The sequence below is a fragment of the Thunnus albacares genome, chromosome 14 (genome assembly GCF_914725855.1).
Source record: "Thunnus albacares chromosome 14, fThuAlb1.1, whole genome shotgun sequence".
In the NCBI taxonomy this organism is placed as follows: domain Eukaryota; kingdom Metazoa; phylum Chordata; class Actinopteri; order Scombriformes; family Scombridae; genus Thunnus; species Thunnus albacares.
The window spans coordinates 6,724-30,752 of NC_058119.1; the positions used below are offsets into that span (position 1 = coordinate 6,724).

Below are 24,029 nucleotides of genomic sequence, written 5' to 3' on the forward strand. Positions count from 1 at the left end.
ACATAACCTTCCCCCTTTTTTAACATCCCCTCCATTCCTAATATTTTCTGTACAGTTAGTAATGTAGTATGTAGATTAATTTACTTCAAAGTTGACTTTTCTCCTAATGATTTGTTTGAAAAAAAAAAAAAAGCCCAAACAAGATAATTTATCAAATTCTTTTCTGTTTTGCAATGTGTTACCACACATCAATCAAATCAATCACAGTCAAATCAAAAACTTTATTAATACAGTTCCAACATGGTGACTTCTCACACATCAACTCTTGAGATATTGAATTCAGTCAACAAAGGTAATTTATTACTGTCAATTAAAAGCTGACAAGCACATCGTGATATCAAACTATATTTTTTTTTCATTGAAGAAGTTATGATCACAATTTCACATTTATGTGCTAAAATAAGAGGAGACAGAAGTATCATGTTTTTTTCCTGCTTGTAAACAAACATTTAGTATCACTTCCAGGTCTTGTCTCACTTTCACATTTCCCTCTCCTAAATGTTTTAACATTCTTTCCATTTATGTTAGGATCCACCTTTTGACATTGCAGTCCCACCAACATGTAACCAAAAACAATATGATTTAGTCAGATAACACTGGATAAAATTAAAGCTACATTCATAATTATCAACATAACTCAAAATTAAACATTTTGTTTTCAACATCTGACAAAAGTAATAAAACATCAAATGCCTCACAACATAAAAGCAGTGGAAAACTACAATTCACACTAATAGTAGAATTGTTAGGGGAATGCAGGAAATCATAAAAAACAGAATGTCCAGTCTTTAACCAACCCCACAACTCCAGCCTGGACAAATGGAGGAAAAAAATCATCCTACTCTTCCAACAAAGGTGGAGGAGAGAGTTTAAGTTGGAAACTCTCTGTGCCTGGTTGAGCTGAGATTAGAAGTCCTGTCTTCTCATTTCCATGGCAGTGGGAGAGCTCTGAAAGGATGGACAACTGGAGGAAAGAGAGCCATAGTAGGAAACAATTAGAAAAAGTGATACATCACCTCCGTCTCTCTCTCAAACATACACACACAGAGACATTTAAATAATAACAAAAAGTACCAGGGTAAGTGCTCCAGAGTGACAGGAAGGTAGACAAAAGATAAAAAGATAAATATGGGATACTACGGTAAATGGACTAAATGGACTGTGCTTGTATTTTCTAGTCTTCTAGTTTCCAGACTAGTTTCTAGTCTTCCAACCACTCAAAGAGCTTTTTACACGAGTCACATTCACACACATTCATACGCTGATTGCCGGGGCTACCATGAAGGTCCCAACCTGCCCATCAGAGGGAATCTAATCATTCACACACTGATGGCACAGCCATCAGGAGCAATTTGGGGTTCAGTGTCTTGCCCAAGGACACTTTGACACTTTGACTGGAGGAGCTAGGAATCGAACTATGGTAGGATATAGCTAGGGCTGTAGTCTCCTGGTCGACGGGTCGATTAGTTGATCGATATGCTCTTGTCTGACCAAATTCTCAATGGTTGAATAATCGCTGTGTTACTTTCATAAGGAGAAAAGTACTATATGAATAGCCTTCCAGGATTAATCCATTATTTCCTGTGGCGGCAGGGACAGACTAACAAATGACCTGTGAAAACAAGGGTGTATTCAAAACACCCCCCTTGTTTTCACAACTTTGAACTTGCCCAATCTAATGGAGACAGCTAGGTCTAACTTTACTCAACTTTTACTGAGCGTTTACTTAATGTACTGAACGTTTACTGAAGCAGTGTTTCTCCTGTAATTATAACAACAAGGACCCCCGCCAGGCCAAAAAAATTTTTTTTAATGTCAAAAATGTATGTTCCCATACATGAGTTAATCTCTGTCGTTGCCTGGGAAACTATTGGTAGCGTAGCTCCGTTTAGGAATATGGCATTGCATAATATGTTTGTGTAGCAGGTGGGAAAAAGTGAGTAGCAGAAAAGTGACGATGAACACGAGCGGAGCAGAGGAAAAGGTTACCAGTAAGTTGTCAGTCTTGCAGTAAATGTACAGTACAGGCTACAGTGTGTCAGTTAATAAATGCTGCAGCTTGTCAAGACCCCTAAGTGCTGGAAAAGTAAAGGGAGTTAGCTCCAAAGTCCAAAGCAACAATGGGTTAGCCTAACCTGAAGATGCTAAACTGAGAAATAGAGAACAGAGAACTGTGTGGCTGCTGAGTTCACTCTGCCCCAAAACATCCAACAATTTTTGATCCCCCACGACTAATCAATTAGTGGAAGATTATGTTCGATTTCAGTTGACCAAGATTTTCTTTGGTTGACTACAAAGAAAATCTTTGCCCTAGATATAGCAAAGGATAGTCTTGTGTGATTTTATAGTTTCCAGACCTGATTCCTTGTTATTAGACAAAAACTACAATCTAGGTTATAACTCTGGTTCTTGGTGTAAGTAATGTTATGTAATGTAATTATAGTCCATGAGGAAAAATACTGTAGGTTGTTTTGCATTTTCCGGGCCAATATCAACATTATAACTGGTGGTAGGTTTGGCATAATGCTATAGGCATGCATAATGCTGTTTAAGATGTGTCTAGTGCTGTTTTGGCACCGATCAAACACAGTTCGACCTGTCTGTGACTGACTGTCATCACGGTATCCATAGTTGGTCACACAAAGGCCATTCCCATAGTGAAACACTTCACCCTCTTATCAAAGAACAAGGCATTACATTTAGTGAAGTTTTTCAGCTGCCACAGACAGACACAGTGTCCATACCCTGGATGGTCCTCGGTATAAACAGCGTAGCTGATCCCAGGACTGTTCCTGCGTAAGGTCCAATGATGCCTCAACAAATACCTGGACCAGAGGAAATGTAGTCAGATTATAAATATTAAACTGTAATTTGTTACACTGCGTACAGAGTACAGTATGAGAACAGCTGTATCCAAGAAGCAGAATGTAATGGCAACAGGGTCTCCTTGAGCCTGAATGTCATATTTGGTCTTTCGTAGGGGGTGGAAAAAATCAGAAATACAATACAGTAGCTCTGTGGTGAATATCAGTTTGATAAGGCTCACATTTGGTTCTTGATAAAAGTCATATCTGACCCAAGATAACCAGACTAGGACGTTGATATCAAACTTTATGCACTGTGGCTTGGCATGCTACATCTCTGCAAATAAGTCAAATAAAGCTCAATTTGGGTCATATTTTCAAGGGACTTTTCATGGGTTTTTCCATTATTTAAAAATGATCACTTCCTGGAAATAAATAAATAAACTGGAATTATGCTTTGAGTGAAATGCTGAGAGAAAAAAATATTTCAGCAAAAATATTTTGAGGATAATAATCTCCAGCAGAGCCAAAGATTCTTACCTTTTTCCTGTGAGCCTCAACTCCTGCGTCATGATGCACTGACGTAACACGAGTCTGAAACAGAGAGAGGAGAAGGCTACATCAGATTTGTTAGCTTCTGTTAGACATTCTCTGTGCTTAGGTTGAAAGCAGTATTGCAATAGTAACAAAATCAAACTGGCACAAAATGATTCTTTGCGCAGCAGGTATTGGAGTGCTTGACAAAATGGATAGATATTACCATGTCCCTGTGGGGCAGGATCAATGTAATCAAAATTATGACACTGCAGTGTTTCCCCTATAATAGTACAGGCAGCAGTGTTTCTCCTGTAATTATAACCACGAGAACCCCCGCCTGGGAAACTGCAGGTAGCGTAACTCCTTTTGAGGAATAGGGCAGTACGTAAGCCAGTGAGGAAAAGGTTAGTAGTAAGGCCATATTCAGACCAAATCAGGCGGTGCAGCGTTCAGCCACATGGTCGGGTCGAGATGTGTAGGGTTGTGGGCGTGTTTATTTGTCCTCTGGAACGTAACCGCTGGGAAACAATCACAAAACAAGGTTTTTTGATCTGATACACTGGCATTCTCGCTTCCAGTGTCTCTTCATTCACTCTCTAGCTCGCTTGACCACTGCTGCTCTCTCTCGTCTTTTTTACAGTATAGACTACAGGATGTAAGTTAATAAATGCTGCAGCTTGGGGGTTAGCTCCAAAGTGAGCAACAATGAGTCTAACCTGACGACGTTAAACAGAGAAATAGAGAACGGAGGAATATGTGGCTCATACATTGTTGCCATTTCATAGTCTAATTAGTGTATGCAGTCTCCATCAAGGATTTTCTAAAATACGCACAAATAAAAACATCTGTAACAAATGCTCCTGAAGTGAAGGAGCTTAAAAGACAACCTTCACAACACTGAGAAACTTTACTGCCTGATCACCAAATTAGTAATATAAAACTCTAAAAATGTATTTAACTCTACAAGCAATAGTCTACTTAAAAGATGTGCAGAACACTGGATCAATGATCTATGATCTTCTTAGTGACGGGGATCTGAATTGGACTGTCATCTGGAAAAATGCCAGAAAGCATTTTAGGTCCACTAGTAACAAATCCAATTTAATGTTTTAAACAGATCAGTGGTGGAAAGTAACTGAGTACATTTACTCCAGTACTTGTACTTTACTTGAGTATTTCCATTCAATGCTACTTTATACTTCCACTCCACTACATTTCAGAGGGAAATATTGTACTTTCTGCTCCACTACATTTATTTGACAGCTTTAGTTACTTTTCGGATGAAGATTTGACACAATGGATAATATAAAAAGCTTTTAAAATACAACATATTGTTAAAGATTAAACCAGTGGTCTCCAACCTTTTTGGCTTTTGTCGTCTTACAAAAAACAGGGTGTAGTAACATTTACTCAGCTTGTTTCTCTGATAACTTCAGATCCAGACATTCAGCAGGTTTCTACAGGATCTGAATTATTCGCATAGGTCTCCTCCTCTCCAAAAACAAACATACACTGGGATTAAAAACTGTAAAAATACTGAATAAAGCTATTTCACATTAAAAAAATCAATATTTCTCTGATGATGTTCAGCAAGCACCGGACTTCCAGGAGGGGCTGCTAGTCTGGCTGCTGCTGACGTTTTTTCAGCTTGTTTCTCTGATAAATTAAGATCCAGACATCTGATGACTAAAATCCGTCATCTGGTTAAAGGACATTCCTATCAAGATCTAAAAAGTTTATCATAAAACTGTGGCTAAAAACTGAATGTCAATATAGTCAATGTATAAGTTCCTGTCGAACAACCACAACGCAGACGTATTATCTTGTATGCGTATACTCTTTGGTAAACACCATTGTGGCAAACAGCCACAACACTGATGTATTATCTTGCAGGTGTATACTCTTTGGTGGATGCAACTGTAGTGGACAACCACAATGCTTTTGCATGCATCTTGTGAGCATATACTCTTTGGTAGAGGGGGTATGATGGCATTGACAGGCGACCAAATAAAACGGACCATTATCTTGATTAAAATTACAGATTTCTCTGGGTTTGAAAATTGTTGGAAACATTTGGGATAATTTAAGTACGCAACTCAACAAAATATATAACACAGATCTAGTTGTTTTTAGACATTTTAATGCGAAATAGTTGCATATTTTAGCTTTTAGCAAGATTTTTCATGCAGGACTTTTACTTGTAATGGAGTATTTTTACATTGTTGTATTGGTACTTTTACTTAAGTAAAGGGTCTGAATACTTCTTCTACCACTGAAATGACTCTATTTTTATAAATTTAATAAAATGGCTCTCAACTGATAAGTGTATGAAATGCAAAACTCACAAAGGTGCCTTGATGCATATGCTGTGGGAGTGTACTGAGTGTATTTCTAAGAAGCTTCCGGGAAGAGTGGTTCCTGCAAATTATGTAACATTTGAATATTTGAACTACTTTCTCTCCTAAATTGTGCATGCTGGGGGAGACAAACAATGATATGAATATGGATGAAAAAGATGTAGTACTGACTCTTTGTCAGTACTTTTTGTAGTCTCTTTGTTTCCCTGTTGATAAAAAAGTGATATTAAAATATTGGACAGAGGAATGTGTCCCTAGCATGAAAGACTGAATCCCTGAAGCACCTTCAACAATCAAATTTGAAGAAATTGCTCATAGTATCAGTGGTGAGCTAGATGTGTTAAATGCAAAGTGGGGTAAAGTGGGAAGTTACTTAATACGCTGCCAAGCAGATAACCAAGACATTACTAAATATTATGTCAGAAATGGAATAAATATTAAAATTATTGATTAGTTATTGATTAGTTAATTCATTAATTAATCTCAGGAAGAACAATGCATGAATTAAACTCAATGGTCTGGGCCTGGGGCCAGGTAGGGAATGGTTGTTGTGTTTTGATGGTTTTGTTTGTTTGTCTGTTTGTCTGTATATCAGTCCCTTTTCTTTTTAGATTATGAACTTATTAGCCATCTTATTTTCTATTTATGATATAAGCCTTAGGTTGGCTGGGTTTCATTTATTTGGGAAGTAGTAGATATGGTAGATTCATAATGACTGATAAGAAATCATCGGTTGTATGTTGCCTTGTTAAGCTGTTGTGGTTCTGTGAGATAAGATATTAATTAAATAAAATAAGAGAAATCACTTAAATTGTTTTTTTCTTGATGTCTGTATGCAGTGTTTTCATCTTGTCTAAGTAACCGCCACATTGTGCCACATTTCACCAATAAAAAGGAAAAAACAACACAACATATTGATCCTACTGACAATTATTGTGTCAATACAGGGAACTGTTGTTGTGATTTGATGTTTTTTTTGTTTGTCTGTTTGTTTGATTGTCTATACATCAGTCTCTTGCACTGTCTTGAGGGTCTCTGTCTATCTGGATCTTTCTTTCTTTGAATGCACAAACACATATACCTGTGCCAGGGATGTGCTGCAGCCTCTTTTTGGTTTGGTGGAGGGCCCGCCTCTTCCTCCCTGGCTAGAAGAACACTTGTAGCAGCTCCACCGCTGCTGCAGCTCTGATGCAATGCCCCATCCATAGTCCTTCTGCTGCAGACACTGGAAGTGGTATGGGTGGCCACAGCTGACAAGACACACACATACACATTTTAATACCTGCAAAAGCATGCGTTTTCATAAAATGTATTTGGAAAGAGATAAATTGTGCCAAAATCTGTCAGAGGCACATTTTTTCAGTGTTGTCCCTTGAGAGGTGAGGACATAAAAGACATAATATGAAAAATGTTCAAAAATATTTCAGAAAATGGCAATAACATTGAGTAAAGACATTAAAGCACCAAAATGGGACAACAGTCACAAACGTTAATGAGCAATAGGTAGCACAAAATATTGTATGACACACGGGACCAAAAGCCTTCAGATGGTGAAATTGTGTTTATATACTACTAAATTGCAACAGAAATAGTATCTGTATCTGGCTTCCAGTTTGGCGAAAGACAGAGTAGGCAGCAAGTTGGAAGAGCTCTGTCGCCATTCAACATTTATTTAACATCTGTTATACTATTCACCTGCTCTGAACCTGGAAAGCCCGCTTCGAAAACTGACTTCTGACATGTTCTTGTGTGCATTGTATACAGCTCAATATAGGAAAAACAACCACAACCAAAAGGTAAAAAAGCCAAAAATTAGAACAAGGGCAGAAAAATGGCAGCCTAGCATCTAATCTCCTATTTAGCAATGACCCTGCACATGGGGATGGCAACAAGCCAGAGATACAGAAATTACACGCCGGCATGGAGGAGTGGATTACTGGAAACCAAATAATTGCAAACAGCACAAATTTCATCTAACCACGCCACTATTGCCAGCCATGACCAGACAATTCAGGCCATCGAAAGGTCAATGAACGACTCCCAAGCGAGAATAACTACACAAGAATCCACATTTGGTAACCTAATGAAGGAAACAAACAACAGAAACCAAAAGCTTTCCTAGCTGACAAATAATTGCCAGCATGGACGGTAATGTTCACAATATGATTTTGTGTAAGCCTGAATGACATTCATCAGTTCTCTGTCTTATCAATCCCCCTTGTCTTGTCTGTGTTTGTATTGGCCATGTAGTCATGGTGACGTAAATGTTGCTCTCAACGCTGAAATTTGGCAGTGGATCTGGCGTATCTGCCGGCTACGATAACTGTCCCATGGTGTGCAGACTCTGCCTACTTGGTGCACCACAGGTGTACCAGTGTGGTAATGGTGTGGACCCATTCACAGCAGGATGAACTTGTTATAAAGTAGCAACAACAAAGCCCGCCCATTCAGAGGGACCTTGATGGCTCCAGTGTCTCTCACAAAACCTGCTTACTAACACCACTGTGTGTCGAAATCCTGCAGTGAGCAGGCAGAGATTATTCAAAACCTTCCAAAAGTCTTATGTTACCCGAAGCTGAAACCAAGGGGGCTATTTGGTGGACATTTTAACATCAGAAGCATTACTGCAAAGAGCAATCAGCTAACTCATCTTCTGTCTGACTCAAATCTGGACTGTCTCTGTCAGACTGAAACATGGTTGAAACAAACACCTCCTACGAGTGTGTTCACAGTGCCCAGATACCAATGTTTTAGAAGAGACAGACTTGATGGAAGACGAGGAGGGAGGCAAAGGTTGCTGAGAAAGTTGTCACTGAACAACTGACAACATTTCTTAATACCAGCAATTGTAAGCAATCTGGCTTTAGAGCAAATCATTCCACTGAAACTGCTACCTTGCACTTTATAGAGCAAATAAATCAAGACTTGATAAAGGAGGAGTAGTTGCTGTATTTTTAGGTCTGCGTAAAGCATTCTACACAGTCAATCATGATGTTTTAATATTGAAACTCTCTAAATTTAACTTCTCATCTAGAGCACTGGCATGGATGTCTTCATATTTATGTAATAGGATACAATGTGTTAAAGTTTGTGACACACTGTCCAGTAACATGAAGTGCACAATGGGTGTTCCACAAGGGTCAGTGTTAGGTCCCCTATTATTTAGCCTATATATTAATGATCTCCCTCAACAGTGTCGTGATGTAGAACTGTAAATGTATGCAGATGACACTGTTGTGTACACACATGCAAAAACAGCTGAGTTAGCTGCTGCTAAGCTAACGATTGCATTGGAAAGGATTACACATTGGCAACCTCCTAACACTGATATTCTCATCAAAGATGAATGAATTGACATAGTCACTGATATTAAATATCTTGGTGTGACACTGGATTTGAACTTTAAGAAACATGTTAGCAATCTTAGCAAGTTTTAGACATATTAGAAACTGTCTCTCTTTGGACGCAGCCAAGATATTTATGCAGGCTGTGATTCTTTCACATACAGTGGTATGAAAAAGTTTAGGCACCCCTGACAATTTCCATTATTTTCATTTATAAATAAAAATCACATCAATATTTAGTCAAGCCTCCTTTTGCAAAAATAACAGACTCTAGACTCTTCCTATAGCCTCTAATGAGTGTCTGGATTCTGGATGAAGGTATTTTGGACCGTTCCTCCTACAAAACATCTTCAGTTCACTTAGGTTTGATGGTTGCCGAGCATGGACAGCACACTTCAAATCATCCCACAGATTTTCAATGATCAATGATTTCAAGGTCTGGGGACTGCGATGGCCATTCCAGAACAATGTATTGTTCCTCTGCATGATTGCCTAAGTAGATTTTGAGCAGTGTTGTGGGTCATTGTCTTGTTGAAATATCCAGCCCCGGCGTAACTTCAACTTTGTGACTGACACTTGAATATTATTCTCAAGAATCTGCTGATATTGAGTGGAATCTATGCGACCCTCAACTTTAACAAGATTCCCAGTACCGGCACTGGCCACACAGCTCCACAGCATGATGGAACCTCCACCAAATTTTACTGTGGGTAGCAAGTGGTTTTCTTGGAATGCTGTGTTCTTTCGCCGCCATGCATAACGCCCCTTGTTATGACCAAATAACTCAATCTTTGTTTCAGCGACTCTGTTTGTGGCATGTGTGCAGAAAGGGCTTCTTCCGCATCACTCTCCCATACAGCTTCTCCCTGTGCAAAGTGCACTGAATTGTTGAACGATGCACAGTGACACCATCTGCAGCAAGATGATGTTGTAGGTCTTTGGAGGTGGTCTGTGGGTTGTCTTTGACCATTCTCACCATCCTTCACCTTTGCCTCTCCAATATTTTTCTTGGCCTGCCACTTCTGGCCTTAACAAGAACCATGCCTGTGGTCCTCCATTTCCACACTATGTTCCTCACAGTGGAAACTGACTATGAAATCTCTGAGATAGCTTTTTGTAGCGTTCCCCTAAACCATAATGTTGAACAATCTTTGTTTTCAGGTCATTTGAGAGTTGTTTTGAGGCCCCCATGTTGCCACTCTTCAGAGGAGAGTCAAAGAGAAGAACAACTTGCAATTGGCCACCTTAAATACCTTTTCTCATGATTTGATGCACCTGGCTATGAAGTTCAAGGCTTAATGATCTCACCAAACCAATTTTGTGTTCCAATTAATCAGTTCTAAGTAGTTATAGGTGTTCAAATCAACACAATGACAAGGGTGCCCAAATTTTTGCACAGCCTATTTTTCACGTCTAATTTAATTTCATACAACTTAATATTGCTACACTAAAAATCTTAGTCTGGAAAATACCCCAGTACTCAGATTTTATTGGAAAATGAATGGCATGCCAATGTGATCATTTTCTGTGAAGACAGAGCAAATTATTATGCAGCCTCAGAGGGGTGCCTAAACTTTTTCATACCACTGTATGTACTGTCTTATTGCATCACATGTTGGGGGCACGCTGGAGAAACAGCAATAAGACCTCTTGAGTCCTTATACAAACTCTAAAAACTCTGGAGAAAAAGCCAATGCATTTCCACCACTGTAGGGTACTGGAGAAATACAATTTACTGAGCTTTGAGAATTTTAGATTATTCTCAAATTTGTGTGTAGTTTCTAAAATTTTAAATGGTTTGGCCCCTCCCCCACTACATGACTTTGTGTATACTCGCTCAGTAAGTTCTATTAGATCCTCCAGAATATCCTTTATTCAAAATTGTACCATACCATTTCGTTGCACTGCATTTGGGCAATCAGCTTTCTCTGTGAAAGCCACAAGTCAGTGGAATGCCCTACCTGATGATATGAAGAGCTGCAGTTCCATCAGTATGTTCAAAACAAAATTCAAAAATCCGCTAAAAACTACTCAGCTCTGTAACTACTGGCTCTAAATTTCATCTCATGGTCTTCTCATGAACACAAATAATCTTGCTTTTAATTTGACAAGCATACATTATTAATTTCTAGTTGACATTGTGAGTGTATGTGATGTGCTATTGTGTGTACCTTTGTATTATGTGTCCTGTGTGTTTTTTGCTTTGTACTGTTTGTTATTGTGCTGTTATATGTTTTAAGCGTGACCTGCAGATGAAAATAAGCTATAAGCTAACTCTGGTGCAGTACATCAAATGGTAACATTTATGTTTAACACTGTACATGGTCCCAATAAATACAATATAACAACAAGTTTGTGCATTCACTGGGACAAGATCCGGAAGGCTGCCTCTGCACCACTGGAGTAAATGAAAATCAAGATTTTCATAGATCTCTGCCAGGAAACAAGGGAGGCACAAAACAAGGTTTGGCCCTCAGTGGAGAAAGCAAGACAGGGAGGGCAAAAAACTGGTTCTCAAAGCCACTATACTGTTATTGATGCTATAATTTGCCTTCTCCTGCTGAAAAGATTCACCAAAACATTGCCTCAGTGGCCAGGCAGAGGCCAGTACTCACTTTGGAGTGGCACAGAAATTAGTATCTTGTTCAGTTTATTCTGTGTGGCATGGCACCTTACAGAGGTTAGAGTATGATATTTGCTTATGGCTTTTGATGTTATAGAAAGCATTTTTTTTTATTGTCAAAGCCCTAAAAAAACAATTATTTTAGGGCTTTGGTGAATTTCTTTTGTAAGACAATAAGAAGTCTACATGACAAGGGACATCGTTCACTTGAACTCAAGAATGGCACATCCCCTGTTGTTCAATCTAATCTCTGTTCTTAATTGCAGCACAATGTTTAGCAAGCTATTCAGCCAATAGAAACCTGAAAGGTGTCTTTCTAGTCATTTGTATTACATTTATTCATTTAGTGCTCTTGCTGTTTTTGAGTAGTTGAAGATCAGACATGCTGCTGCATTTTGGATCATTTGCAGAGGGTTTGTTGTGCATGCTGGCAGCCTAGCCAGAAGGGTGTTATGGGGCCTTCAGACAGTGAGTGGTTGCCAATGAGGGAAATGATACTGGAGCTGATTTTACTGGTATGCAAGTTCCCTGAATTATACACCTCTTCATAAGAAGAAAACAGATCAACAGATGGGCAATCATTCAATGTGAGGGATGACCACTATCATAAGCAAAGCAGTTGTAATAAAAACCATGTGAGCAGATAAGCAGAAAAATCATCATCAGCCAATTTGTGGATGATGCTACTCTTTCACAAATACCCTTTTCTCTAAACCATGAACCACCTATCTTCTGATTAGTCGACAACCCGCTCTACCTCCTGGGCCACAGCCACCCCGAAAAGCTATTTGTCACTTTACAGTTGCCCAGCACCTCCTTTGTGTGTTACCTGAACACAATGATCTCCTCAGCTGAGTCCTGCCTCCTTTTGTACTGCTGTAGGCAAATATTACAGTAGTCTTGTCGTGGGTGGAGTCCCCTTGTCACAGCAGCACGCAGGTGAGCCAGGGACCAGTGGAGGTCATGGTTCAACAGATTGGTGGTTGTTTCAAGTAAAGTCTAAAACACAAAAGACAGCATTATACCATGTGAATTACAACTCTATTCACCGACAGTATATAATAAAATACTTTGAATTATAGATGAACAAGAGTGTTTCTCTTTACTAATCAACAGTTGATATATAGGCCTGTTTTACTGCTGTGTGTACAGACATTGGCAATACAAGCCAATCTTAGCTTAGATGGAGTTGTTTGATATTTCTGCTTTGACAGAACATGAAAATCAGCAAGGAAGTAACACAACGTCCAGCTCTTTAAATGAAAAAGACCATTTCACAGAATTTTAACCTCACTTCTATTTGTTAGAGGTGAAAGAATATCTGAAAATCTGACATAACAGTTGTTATGTCAATCTGTATCTTCAGAGTTCCCCAACAACACTTCTCTCCACCATATTGAAATTATGTTTGTGACACAATAAGGCACAACATATAAATAATATATGAAATATTAAGTAGAATATGAAGAATTATTGAGTCACAATGACCTTTATGAATAATCAAAAGACAAAGTAAAAAAAAAGGTCTTGAGAAGAGATTAAATTGAGATTCTGAATTCAGATTGAAGGTTGGTGGTCTCTTCCTGCACTGAATTTGTTTATCATCTGTTTGAATAAATTAATAAATTAACAAACAGATGTTTGAATAAATTAGCTTTTTCTTGGCTTTATGTTTTAGTTTTAATTTTTTAACACTGTAACAAATGTTTTATTGTAGCTGCTAAACAGTGAGTTTATAATATTCTTATCAGTGTAATATTATAAGTGTACATGGTGACTGTCCAGAATCTCTCACAGCCAACCCTGTGGTGTGGACTAGCACTGCAAAGATTCCCCCAAAATCTAATTATATCACAGTGGTAGCACTTAAAAGTGCCTAATGCTATCACAAGAAGGCTGCACCTTTGACTTGGTTGCACCGCACCATCGTATGTGTTACAGTATAATGTCAGTTGAGGGTGCTCAGCTTCCACATAGCTTTGCATGGGTAAAGCCACTACTGCACTGTGATGTCACATCACACTACATTTAGATTGTACTGTAGCCTTACACTTGGCATATACACTTATACTTAACTGCATAATTTAAATGTTCAGTGATTGATCAAACGAAAAAGTAACATGTTGCAAAATTGATGTTCTTATCAGTGTAATATTATAAGCATACATAGTGACTGTCTGTCTGTGCGTCCTGTCCAGAGTCTCTCTCTCTCTCTCTCTCACACACACACACACACACACACACACACACACACACACACACACACACACACACACACACACACACACACACACACACAGCTTTACCTGTTCATAGTTGAAAGTGTCCAACATGCCCAGAATGAGGCCCTGGATCTCTGCCAGCTTTCCTTTCCCATAGACTGGGTCCTGACAGACACAAGTATCACATGTCATAAGTACACAAATCTAGACTCTCACATAGGGTTACAATAAGATAAATCAAAATCTAATTGTGACTGTTGTTCTAATTGTCTTTCCTCATTTTATATTTATATCTATTCTCAAAGCTATTTACCTAAGTCAAAATTAACCTTCCCAACACATTTACCATTTGTCTTTAATGCTTGCTACTAAGTAAAAACATGTCAGGGAGCTCTGTGATTGGTGGTCCCTTTGTAAATTTGTAGAAGGTCTTGCCAATACAACAAAACAAAGCTGCAATCTGGAGTGACATTAAAACTAACCAATCACAGTGCACCTGTGATTGGTTAGGGAGAGTTTGTTTATCCATAAAATAGTGACAACTTCTGCCAGCTAGAAGATGAATGTTTCAGCAGGTGTTTCAACTGAGCAAAGTGAGAATATTTATTTAATTTTTCTAATGCTAGCTTGTTGGTAAGACAACTTTTATGACTGAATTTTAATAGCAACTACAACTAGTGAAGAATGGAAGAGATTTGGGGGACTTCGATTTAGACATTACTGTTATTCAGGGATTTAGACAGCTGGTGAAGTTAATAAAAAAAAGTTAGGTAATTTCTATGGTAAAATACTGTAGGGAGATTAGTTTGTGATTGTTTAAGGATTTGTTTAATCAGTACGCTTAAAGATCTTGTCTGTATATGTGATGTTGGCTGATTAATGCTTCATGTTAGTTGGTACTAGTTACTGATCTAGTATTCCTACTACTGACACAGATCAGCTGATATATTGTTGGTAGCAAAATCATGTCTTTGTTGCACTGAAAGCACTTTAAGATTTATTGGTCTACCATAGAATTTATGCAGTGTGTGTCTGTGTGCGTAACTACACTCAAAAATCAGTGTCACACACAAAGAGAGCGAGACTGAGACAGAGATTCATTTTAATTGAAATGTGGCTTGACACTGTCATTGGCTTCTTGCTTGGAGTCAAAAGTTTGGACAAACTTTCTGGTACTGAATATTATCACACTTGCCCTGTGTTTTCCGATTGCAGATATTGGTCATCAGTAGCTACTTAGCCAGTACAGAAAAAAACTTAATCCATACCATAACAATTGCTGGTCAGTAAATTGAGGCTGTTGAGGATTATGAATACCTTGACATTTACAGTGATTCCAAATTTAAGTGGAACCGTCAAAAGCCAACAACAGCTGTTTTTTTATTGAAAGCTAGCCTCCTTTAACTCTAAGGGCCCTATTTTAAAGATCTAAAGCGCACTGTCTGAAGCGCATGGCGCAATTGCATTGAGGGTGTGTCCAAATCCACTTTTGCTATTTTAACGGCGGAAAAATGGTTGCTGCGCCAGGCATATGGTTCAAAGGGGTTGTCCTTAAGTATCCTAATTAATCATGGGTGTGTTTTCTGCGTAAGATGCAATAAACCAATCACATTGTCATCTCCCATTCTCTTTAAGAGCCAGGTGCACTTGCACCTTGGCGGATTGCTATTATGACGGCGCATTTGCCAAGTAGTAAGAAGGAGCGCTTCTCTGCAGAGGCAACGGATCTGCTCGTGCATAAAGGGAAAGAGCCCGATCCATAATGAGCAGAGTGCACAGGCGTTGTGTAACTTGTGCCCTCTCAAAAATTAAAAAAAACTTGTTAATTCACCTACCGCACCCCTTTGTTTAGTGAACTTCAGGCTAATGTCTTTGGCAACAACTTCGGGCCCTCAGTTGCCAAAGTAACAGAGCTAGGAATTCCTTTTACCAACAGTCTTGCACATAAAAGTCTTAGCACTCACAGCACTACTATAGTTTGTGTTGCATAGTGGAAAGTACTGTGTACATTTCTGTGCTGTATTGCATCTTTGCACTAGTAATGCTAGTTTCTTTCTTATACTGAGAACTCAGATGAAGGTCAGACTGACCAAAACGTTGTGAGCTAATAAATATTCCAGCAGTAAATGAGACATTGTGCAGGAGCTTTTCTCACTGTTTTTTTTAAAAAAAAAGCATTAAAAATTCCATGAAAACTTGTCAGACCACTTTGGAGGTATAATTTAATTCTGATGCCATCTATTTCTTTTGCGTGTTTTAAATGGCAAGTACTGGTCTATAATATAGTTAAAAGCATTACCTCAGTCATAGTTAGAGCATCTAGGAGGGAGCACAACACAGAACTAGTGTATTTAGCTATGTTTTGATGAGACAGTGAGTATTTGATACTTAAAAGAATCACTTCTTTAAAGTAGGGAAGACTGAGAAATCGTAAGTTAAAAAACACACATACACACCTGCAGTATTCGCTGGATGATGGCAGGCAGTGAAATAAAGCTGCTCATACTGTTGAGAACTTTCATTGTCAGCTCCTTCAAGACTGAGACATAAACATAATATCATCTTAATCGACAGCACTATCTGCATCATCATCAAGATGATGGTTAGTGTCTCAACAGAACAAAAGCTTGTCATACTGTGTTAGATGGTGAAGAAGTAATAAACAAAAGGTTCTCAATAATTAAACATGATCATATCAGACACAATCTATAAGAAAGAAATGTTTGTGGACATACTCAAAACTGCTTCTGTTGATTTTGGGCTTCTAAGGGTAGGGGAAATTAAATATTCAAAAATTTAATTTAATAGAGTGCAGACCTGTGCAGATTAATACCAGGAGTAATAGTCTCCATAGATGCTTTCATCTCTTATTTCATCTGACATTTGAACAGTTTTTAATTCTTACTCTTCAACTGTTAATTCAACTACTTTCAGGGTTTACATACAAGTCTATAATTTAACTGCCTAAGAGTTTGAAATTAAGACATTTCAAAGTGACTGTGGCTCAGGAAGTAGGGCAGGTTTGTCCACTAATTGCAAGGTTGGCGGTTTGATCCTCAGCTCCTCGTGTTGAAGTGTCCTTGGGCAAGACACTGAACCCCAAATTGCTCCAAACTAGTGCGGTGCCCATTCAAAATGTGCCTGTTCGGAACAGGCCGATTTCTCAATACCTAGGGAGAGTTTTGCCCCTCCCTTAAACGCCTCTCATGCAGACTATTGGTAGACACTACAATTTACCGATTTTCCCTAAATGCCTCACATGCAGGCCATCAGTAGACTCTACAATTTATCGATGTTACCTAAATGCCTCACACACAGAATATCTGGAGACTACAATTTTGAGTTGAGCTGAATTTGATTGGATGAACTGTAGTGCCCGTTCAAAGCATGCCTGAGACATCCTTCACTATGTCTTGGACATACATACAAAGTTCCCGCGTGTGAGGAACGGAAATAGAGCTTAACTCTCTTAACTTTTTTCAGTTCATTCTCTTTGGTAGTTCTTATCACTACGGATATAATCCCATCTCCGATCACAATGTGGGTTGCAATGGCAGACTGGTGCTGTCCGTATTTGTGCTTGTTGAAGTCATGTCGAAGTCATGTTTATGAGGTATTTTTATATATTTCTGAATATGCCTGAGACATCCAGCACTAAGTCTTGAATGTACATGGCAAGTTTCGTTCACAGTGCACAGTTCAATAGTTAAGTTTAAGTCTCTTGAAAGTTTTCATTAACACTAAAGATGTAATCCCACCTCTGACCACAATGTGGGTTGCAATGGCAGAACGGCACTGTCCGTATTTCCGATCGTTAACTTCAGGGGCAGAAGAAGAAGCAAATCAACGTTACAGAAGCAACGTTGTTTATGAGGTATTTTTATACAGTGCTGTGCAAAAGTTTTAGGCACTAAAAGTAAAGTGAGTATGCTTACAAAATATTGCTATAAATTGTTTTAATTTATCAATTAACTTCTTACAAAGTTGAGTAAACAGCAGATACCTAAATGAAATCAATATTTGCTGTGAGCAGCTTTGCCTTTAAAACAGCAGCAGTTCTTCTCGGTACACTTTAACACAGTTTATCATGGTAACTTGCAGGTAGGTTGTTATAACCATCCTGGAGAAAGAATGTTCTTCTGTGGATTTATTATTTAGGCCATCTCAGGTGCTTCTTCATGTAATCCCAGATTGACTCCATGATGTTGAGATCAGGGCTCTGTGGGGTCCATACCATACCATCTGTTGCAGGGTTAGGGTCATCATTCTCATTCTCATCATCATTATCACTCATCATTCTTCTTGTTGCTGAAAATAGTTCTTTATGACTCTAGCTGTGTGTTTGGGGTCATTGTCATGTCATGAACAAACTGTCATGTCATGAATAAAATCAGACACCTCTCTGATGGTATTGCATGATGGATAAGAATCTAAACGTATAGGGTGCCTGAAACTTTTGCACAGTACTGTATATTTCTGAACGTGCCTGAGACATCCATCACTAAGTCTTGTACATACGTGCTCGTACATGCCAAGTTTCATTCAAAGTAATGTCACACAATTCAATAGTAGAGCTTAAATCTCTTAAATGTTTTCAAGTCATTAACACTATGGATGTCTGCATTTCTGTTATTTGACTCCACAGGCAGAAGAATAAGCAAATTAGTATTTTTATATATTTCTGAACATGCCTGAGACATACAGCACTAAGTCTTGAACGTACATGCCTAGTTTTGTTCATAGTAACATTACACAGTTTAATAGTAGAGCTTAAGTCTTGAATGTTTTCAAGTCATTAACACTATGGTTGTAATCCCACCTCTGACCACAGCGTGGGTTGCAATGGCAGAGTGGCGCTGTCTGTATTTCCGCTTGTTGACCCCACAGGCAGAAGAAGAAGCAAATCAGCGTTATCAATGTTATTTATGAAGTATTTTTATATATTTCCCAAGAACCACTCATCCGAACAACTTCACACAATCGACTTTGCACGTCCCCGCTTCCCCAGCAATCCATCCACCAGGTATGAAGTAGATCGGATGAAAGGTTCCTGAGATACATACATACATACAGATAGAAATTCCTTGCTTTAAATAGAGAGATGGTTGTGACAGCACCTTGCATGGTAGCCTGCCGCTATCGGTGTGTGTGTGAATGGGTGAATGAAGCAAATTGTAAAGCGCTTTATAAATGCAGCCATTTACATTACACTTTACACATCGCACTTCCCACTGTTTTCAACTGATTTTAGCTTTTACACTTCAATTTACACCTCAACTCCTTTAGGTGCTTAAACGAACACTGCAACATGCATAAAATATTTCACATGCAAGAGTTTACATTTTAAGACATTTTATCCTGTGAAAGTGTTTACACCTGAAATTTTGGAAGTATGTACAATAATTAAATGATAAATGGACTGCACTTGTATAAGGCCTTTCTAGTCTTCTGACCACTCAAAGCGCTTTTACATTATAAGCCACATCCACCCATTCACACACACATTCACACACCTATGGTGCAGCCAATTTGGGGTTCAGTATCTTGTCCAAGGACACTTCGGTGTGGACTGGAGGAATCAGTTAAGTTTAGCTTACTAATTGCTTTCATTGCTTAAACCCTTTTCAGACATCTGTGATTAAGGTGTCTTTTACATTAATGTTCCTTATACAATTTTGCCACTGAGTCAGTCAGTTACCTGGGGTTACCCCCCCAGCCCCATTTAGTTTTAGCCTATATTTGTTTAAATAATTGGACCATGAAAAGTCAATGAAGAGTGTTAACAGAGTTGTGACTGAGAAGAGGGGGAGGTATTTCTAACACAATATGTGTCCAACAGTGAATGACTCCAGATCAGCTCTAAAACATGATTGGAACATCCTGCTGACATGTGTAGTAATATACAAACAAGTGTGTGTGTCTGTTCGTGTACCCTCAGAGGTGTGTTTGGCATTGAGCCCCTTCACTTGTTTTTGAGGAGCCATCATGGTCTCTAGTAGTGGAAACCATAGAACCTGTGAGAAAAAAAAACAAAACAATGAGAGAGAGAGAGAGAAAGAGATGTAGTGCTATTTTGAAACAACTGTACCCCACGCATGCACGTATGTTAGTCTGCCTCTATCCTTTTTTCATCAATACACTTACGTGTGCAAGTGCTTAGCACATGCACATGCTTGTGATGGGGGGTTGAGAGGAGTAATCAAAATGCCATTTGTTTGTATGGCAGTGCTACTTGAAACAGCCCTACTGCACACACGTATGTTCATCTGTCTCTTTTTCTTTTTTCATTAACATAGATACATATGCATGTGCGTGATCGGAAAGTGGTGGTCTCTTTCTACAGGAGGTATTTATTCCTCAGTTTATTCAACAAGATGTTTGATTCTATATCAAATCTGTCACAAAGACGTCAACAGCTTGTATGCACTGCGATAAATAGACAACTGTTACATTAAACATTAAAAACACTGATACGTGAACATAAAAATTTGATTATTAAAAATGCAACAAGAGACAATAAGGCGTCTCCAAATTAAGAGAGGTGTTGTGTGCATTTACATATGTGGGGTAAATTAATTATTCATTAATTATTTAAACCTCTGACAGCCAACAGAAGTGGTCAGGATCTCAAGGCAATTAATGTGTTTTCTTTAGACACCTCTGACAGCACGGCTGTTATGCACAGATTGCAATAAGGTAACCCTTCTCAGGATGAATCCTACGCTCAATCAGAGCTGGCAGGGCATTTTTATTTCAAGTTGAACTGATTCTGATTTATTTCACTGTTGCCACTTGAGACTGGCTCCAAAAGCTAGTCAATCGCCATAGACCCCCATGTTAAAATGCCCAACTTTACAGCAGAAATAAACAAAACCAAAACCAACAGTTTTGGTCTCTAAAGCTAATTTACCTGTTCATGACAACTGTACAAAGGGGGTAAATTTTTATACAACTTACCCATTTAAAACTTATTCAGGCTTAAAGTTATTCATAATTAAGGGTGTGGCCACTTGCTACCTTGGGGACAACAATGGTTAGGTAACCATGGCGTAACCCTAGATTCACAGAGTATAGGCGTAGCCATAGCTATTTCAGTGTGTTTTCATTCATGAAGGTTAATTGTAACATTTCAGTTGTCTAAAAAAGTCGTTTGGTTATACTAAAAGACCAACTAAGGAATCGGATGTTCAGTTTTTTCCAGTATGTACGATATGTTTTAATGGTTTTAAGCCTGTTTTTTGCTGGGGAAAATTAGCATTAGCATTGGCATTATCACAGTTAATCATAGACTGTAAATGCACTGTGCAAACCAAGCCAGAAGCTGGCAGCTAGTGTTAGGGTCAGCTCCACCCTTTCATCCAAATATCAAATATCACTTCTTGCTCCAAAAATCCAAGATGGCGACGGTCAAAAAGCAAACTTATGGCTTCAAAACAGGTGTCCACAAACCAATGGGTGATGTCACAGTGGCTATATCCATTTTTTTTTTTTTTACAGTCTATGCTTAAATGTCTCACGATAACTGCTGCAGTGGCATTACTGTGCAGCCTCTCTAATCATTTAAATGCTTAAATAAAATACTTTTCACTGTACCATAAGCTACCATTAAGCACAGACATGAATTTCAGTGTTGTGTTTTGGTGCACAAAAGGAGGTTCTTCACTGAGGTGAGGATTTTAATTCCTCAGATACCGATGGACCTCTTTTCTTCAAAATAGGAAACCTAAAGAACTTGTGCTGCTCGACGTAATTTAAAAAGAAATACTGTATATCACAGCAAGCTTCTGTAGACCAGAGAAAGTCCACTGCCATTATAGCCACCATGATTGTCACAGTGCGCTATCTTCAGGTCACCGGTCTATTTTTGCTGGACCTGCTCAAAGCCTATTTCTGAGGCTGAGATTCATTTGTGAATGTAGTATTAAGGCATGGATTTATGTGATGACTTAAAATAACATTTTCATGCTCCATTTCTTTTGTTACTGATTTTGTCTCAACACAGCAGAACATTTTTTTTGTGTTTGTAATAAGTGAGATGGAGACAAATAGAAAAAAGCAAAACAAGACTAGGTCAAAACCTAGTTTATGGCTGGACTGTGTAAGGTCAGTATGTGAAATTGTGGCCAATTTGTTACAGGGATAGTCAGTGGTAGTGTCTATAATGTGAATTCCTGCATATTAAATGTTCATCTGCAATTTTCTGTAGTGGTCCCAGTAATATTTGCTGGTAAAGTGTACGGAGGTAGTATATTGCATGACATGGTTAAGAAACATTTGGGAAAAAACAGTTACAAATGCAGTTGCAAGAATAATACATTCCACTCATATCTTGGGATGTTTGATTTGCAAGAGAACTTATTTTAATTCTAATTATAACTGTTCCAATTACCTATGTGTTAACTGCCCCTGCTCTTTCATCTGTTGCACTCCGCAGATATCTCGGTTTTCACTCTGTATTGGATGTTTTGTCAGAGTGATTGTTATTTGGGGTGCTTTAACATTTTGGGTGCAAATTTAGGAGCCCAGTTACTGCAGTTACAGTCAAATCAAGTACACTTGCAGAGCACCCACTCCACAATACCTTTTTTAATGCTGTTCATCATTTGTAACATGAAAATGTATGGAGATAGATTTTTTCATAATGATTTGTGTGAACAGATTGATAATCTGTGTGTAAATGTGTAATCTGTAAATATAAACACCTTCCATAAACACAAAAAAAAGATTTGTAAACTCACAAAAATATTGCAAATATAAAACAAATTCTATATCTGCGAATACATTAAATTAATTTGTGAACTCTGTTTTTATTTGTGAATCGAAAAAACATTTGTGGATCTCATTTCTACGCGTGTGGATTTGCTTTTCATACACATGGAGTGTTGAAACAAATTTTCTGCTGGTCTGAATGAAAATCCACACACCTGTTGGCGACGTCATTTCCGCATTTCAAAGAGTCTTTCTATGAGCTGTTTTTTGTTTGTTTGTTTGTTTTTAATAATCAGCGTCTAGTAATGTGCATTCATTGGTTCATGTTAGTGTCATACAGTGATCGTTCATGTGTGTTTGTTTGTTCTATGTATATTATCTGGCTCACACTTTCGTATACATTTCTGTTTGAGTATGAAAGGCACAAGGATGCTTGTGGGCATTGTTCAGCTCTCTAAAGCGGTGGCTTGGCTGCTTCTTCAGTTAGCAGTTATCAGCCACCTCATCCTTTATATTTTTCATTTATTCTTTCAGGTTGGTAAAAGTCACAAGGCACTTCACATCCTATTAGTAGTGTACTCCTACTAATGTCGTTGTAATGTCTTTGCTGAAAAGCACTGTGTTTAGTTTGATTACATTGTTTCAGTGAGGCTACGTTAACTGTTGTAAGATATGACGGAAGTGGCAGCATCCTGGTGAAGGTCTTTGATAGAATGGCTGTTGGTGTTGATAGTTGTTTTGGTTTAGAAATGTCGCATTGTAGTTTTATTGTTCACTGTTAATATGTAGATTACGCTATGCTAACATAAGCTACTGCTATATATATATGTATATATATATATATATATAAAATCTCCCTCTCACCGCCCTCCCATGGGGGGTGTGGTGGTGTGTCTTCCTCAAGCTCGGGTCCTCTACCAGAGGCCTGGGAGTTTGAGGGTTCTGTGCAGTATCTTAGCTGTTCCTAGGACTGTGCTCTTCTGGACAGAGACCTCAGATGTCCGGAATCTGCTGGAGCCACTCTCCCAGTTTGTGGGTCACAGCCCCCAGTGCTCCAATTACCACTGGCACCACTGTTGCCTTTACCCCCCACATTCTTTCTAGCTCCTCTTTCAGCCCTTGGTATTTTTCAATCTTCTCGTGTCCCTTTCTCTTGATGTTGCTGTCGCTTGGGATTGCTACGTCTATCACGACTGCCTTCTTCTGTTGTTTGTCGATCAACATGATGTCCAGTTGGTTAGCCATCACCAGCTTGTCAGTCTGGATATGGAAGTCCCACAGGATGTTGGCTTGGTCATTCTCAACCACCTTGATAGGTGTCTTCCATTGTGACCTTGGGACCTCCAACCCATACTCAGTGCAGATGTGCCTGTACATGCCAGCCACTTGGTTATGGCGTTCCATGTACGCTGTTCCTGCCTTCATCTTACACC

The 24,029-nt window shown here is 38.7% G+C and overlaps 1 protein-coding gene across 2 annotated transcripts in view; it reads right to left on the bottom strand.

Annotated features, from left to right (window-relative positions):
• Positions 1-201: 201 nt before the first annotated feature.
• Positions 202-24,029, bottom strand: part of vps8 (VPS8 subunit of CORVET complex) — a 187,086-nt gene continuing 163,258 nt past the window's right edge. For both annotated transcript variants that reach the window (XM_044373367.1, XM_044373366.1), the window contains exons 38-45: positions 19,820-19,901; positions 16,344-16,426; positions 13,972-14,052; positions 12,495-12,664; positions 6,780-6,948; positions 3,345-3,398; positions 2,745-2,825; positions 202-964 (exon numbers count right to left, since the gene is read on the bottom strand). In XM_044373367.1, the coding sequence (XP_044229302.1) occupies positions 839-964; positions 2,745-2,825; positions 3,345-3,398; positions 6,780-6,948; positions 12,495-12,664; positions 13,972-14,052; positions 16,344-16,426; positions 19,820-19,901 (846 nt within the window). In that variant the 3' untranslated portion in view covers positions 202-838. The remainder of the gene's footprint in view (positions 965-2,744; positions 2,826-3,344; positions 3,399-6,779; positions 6,949-12,494; positions 12,665-13,971; positions 14,053-16,343; positions 16,427-19,819; positions 19,902-24,029) is intronic.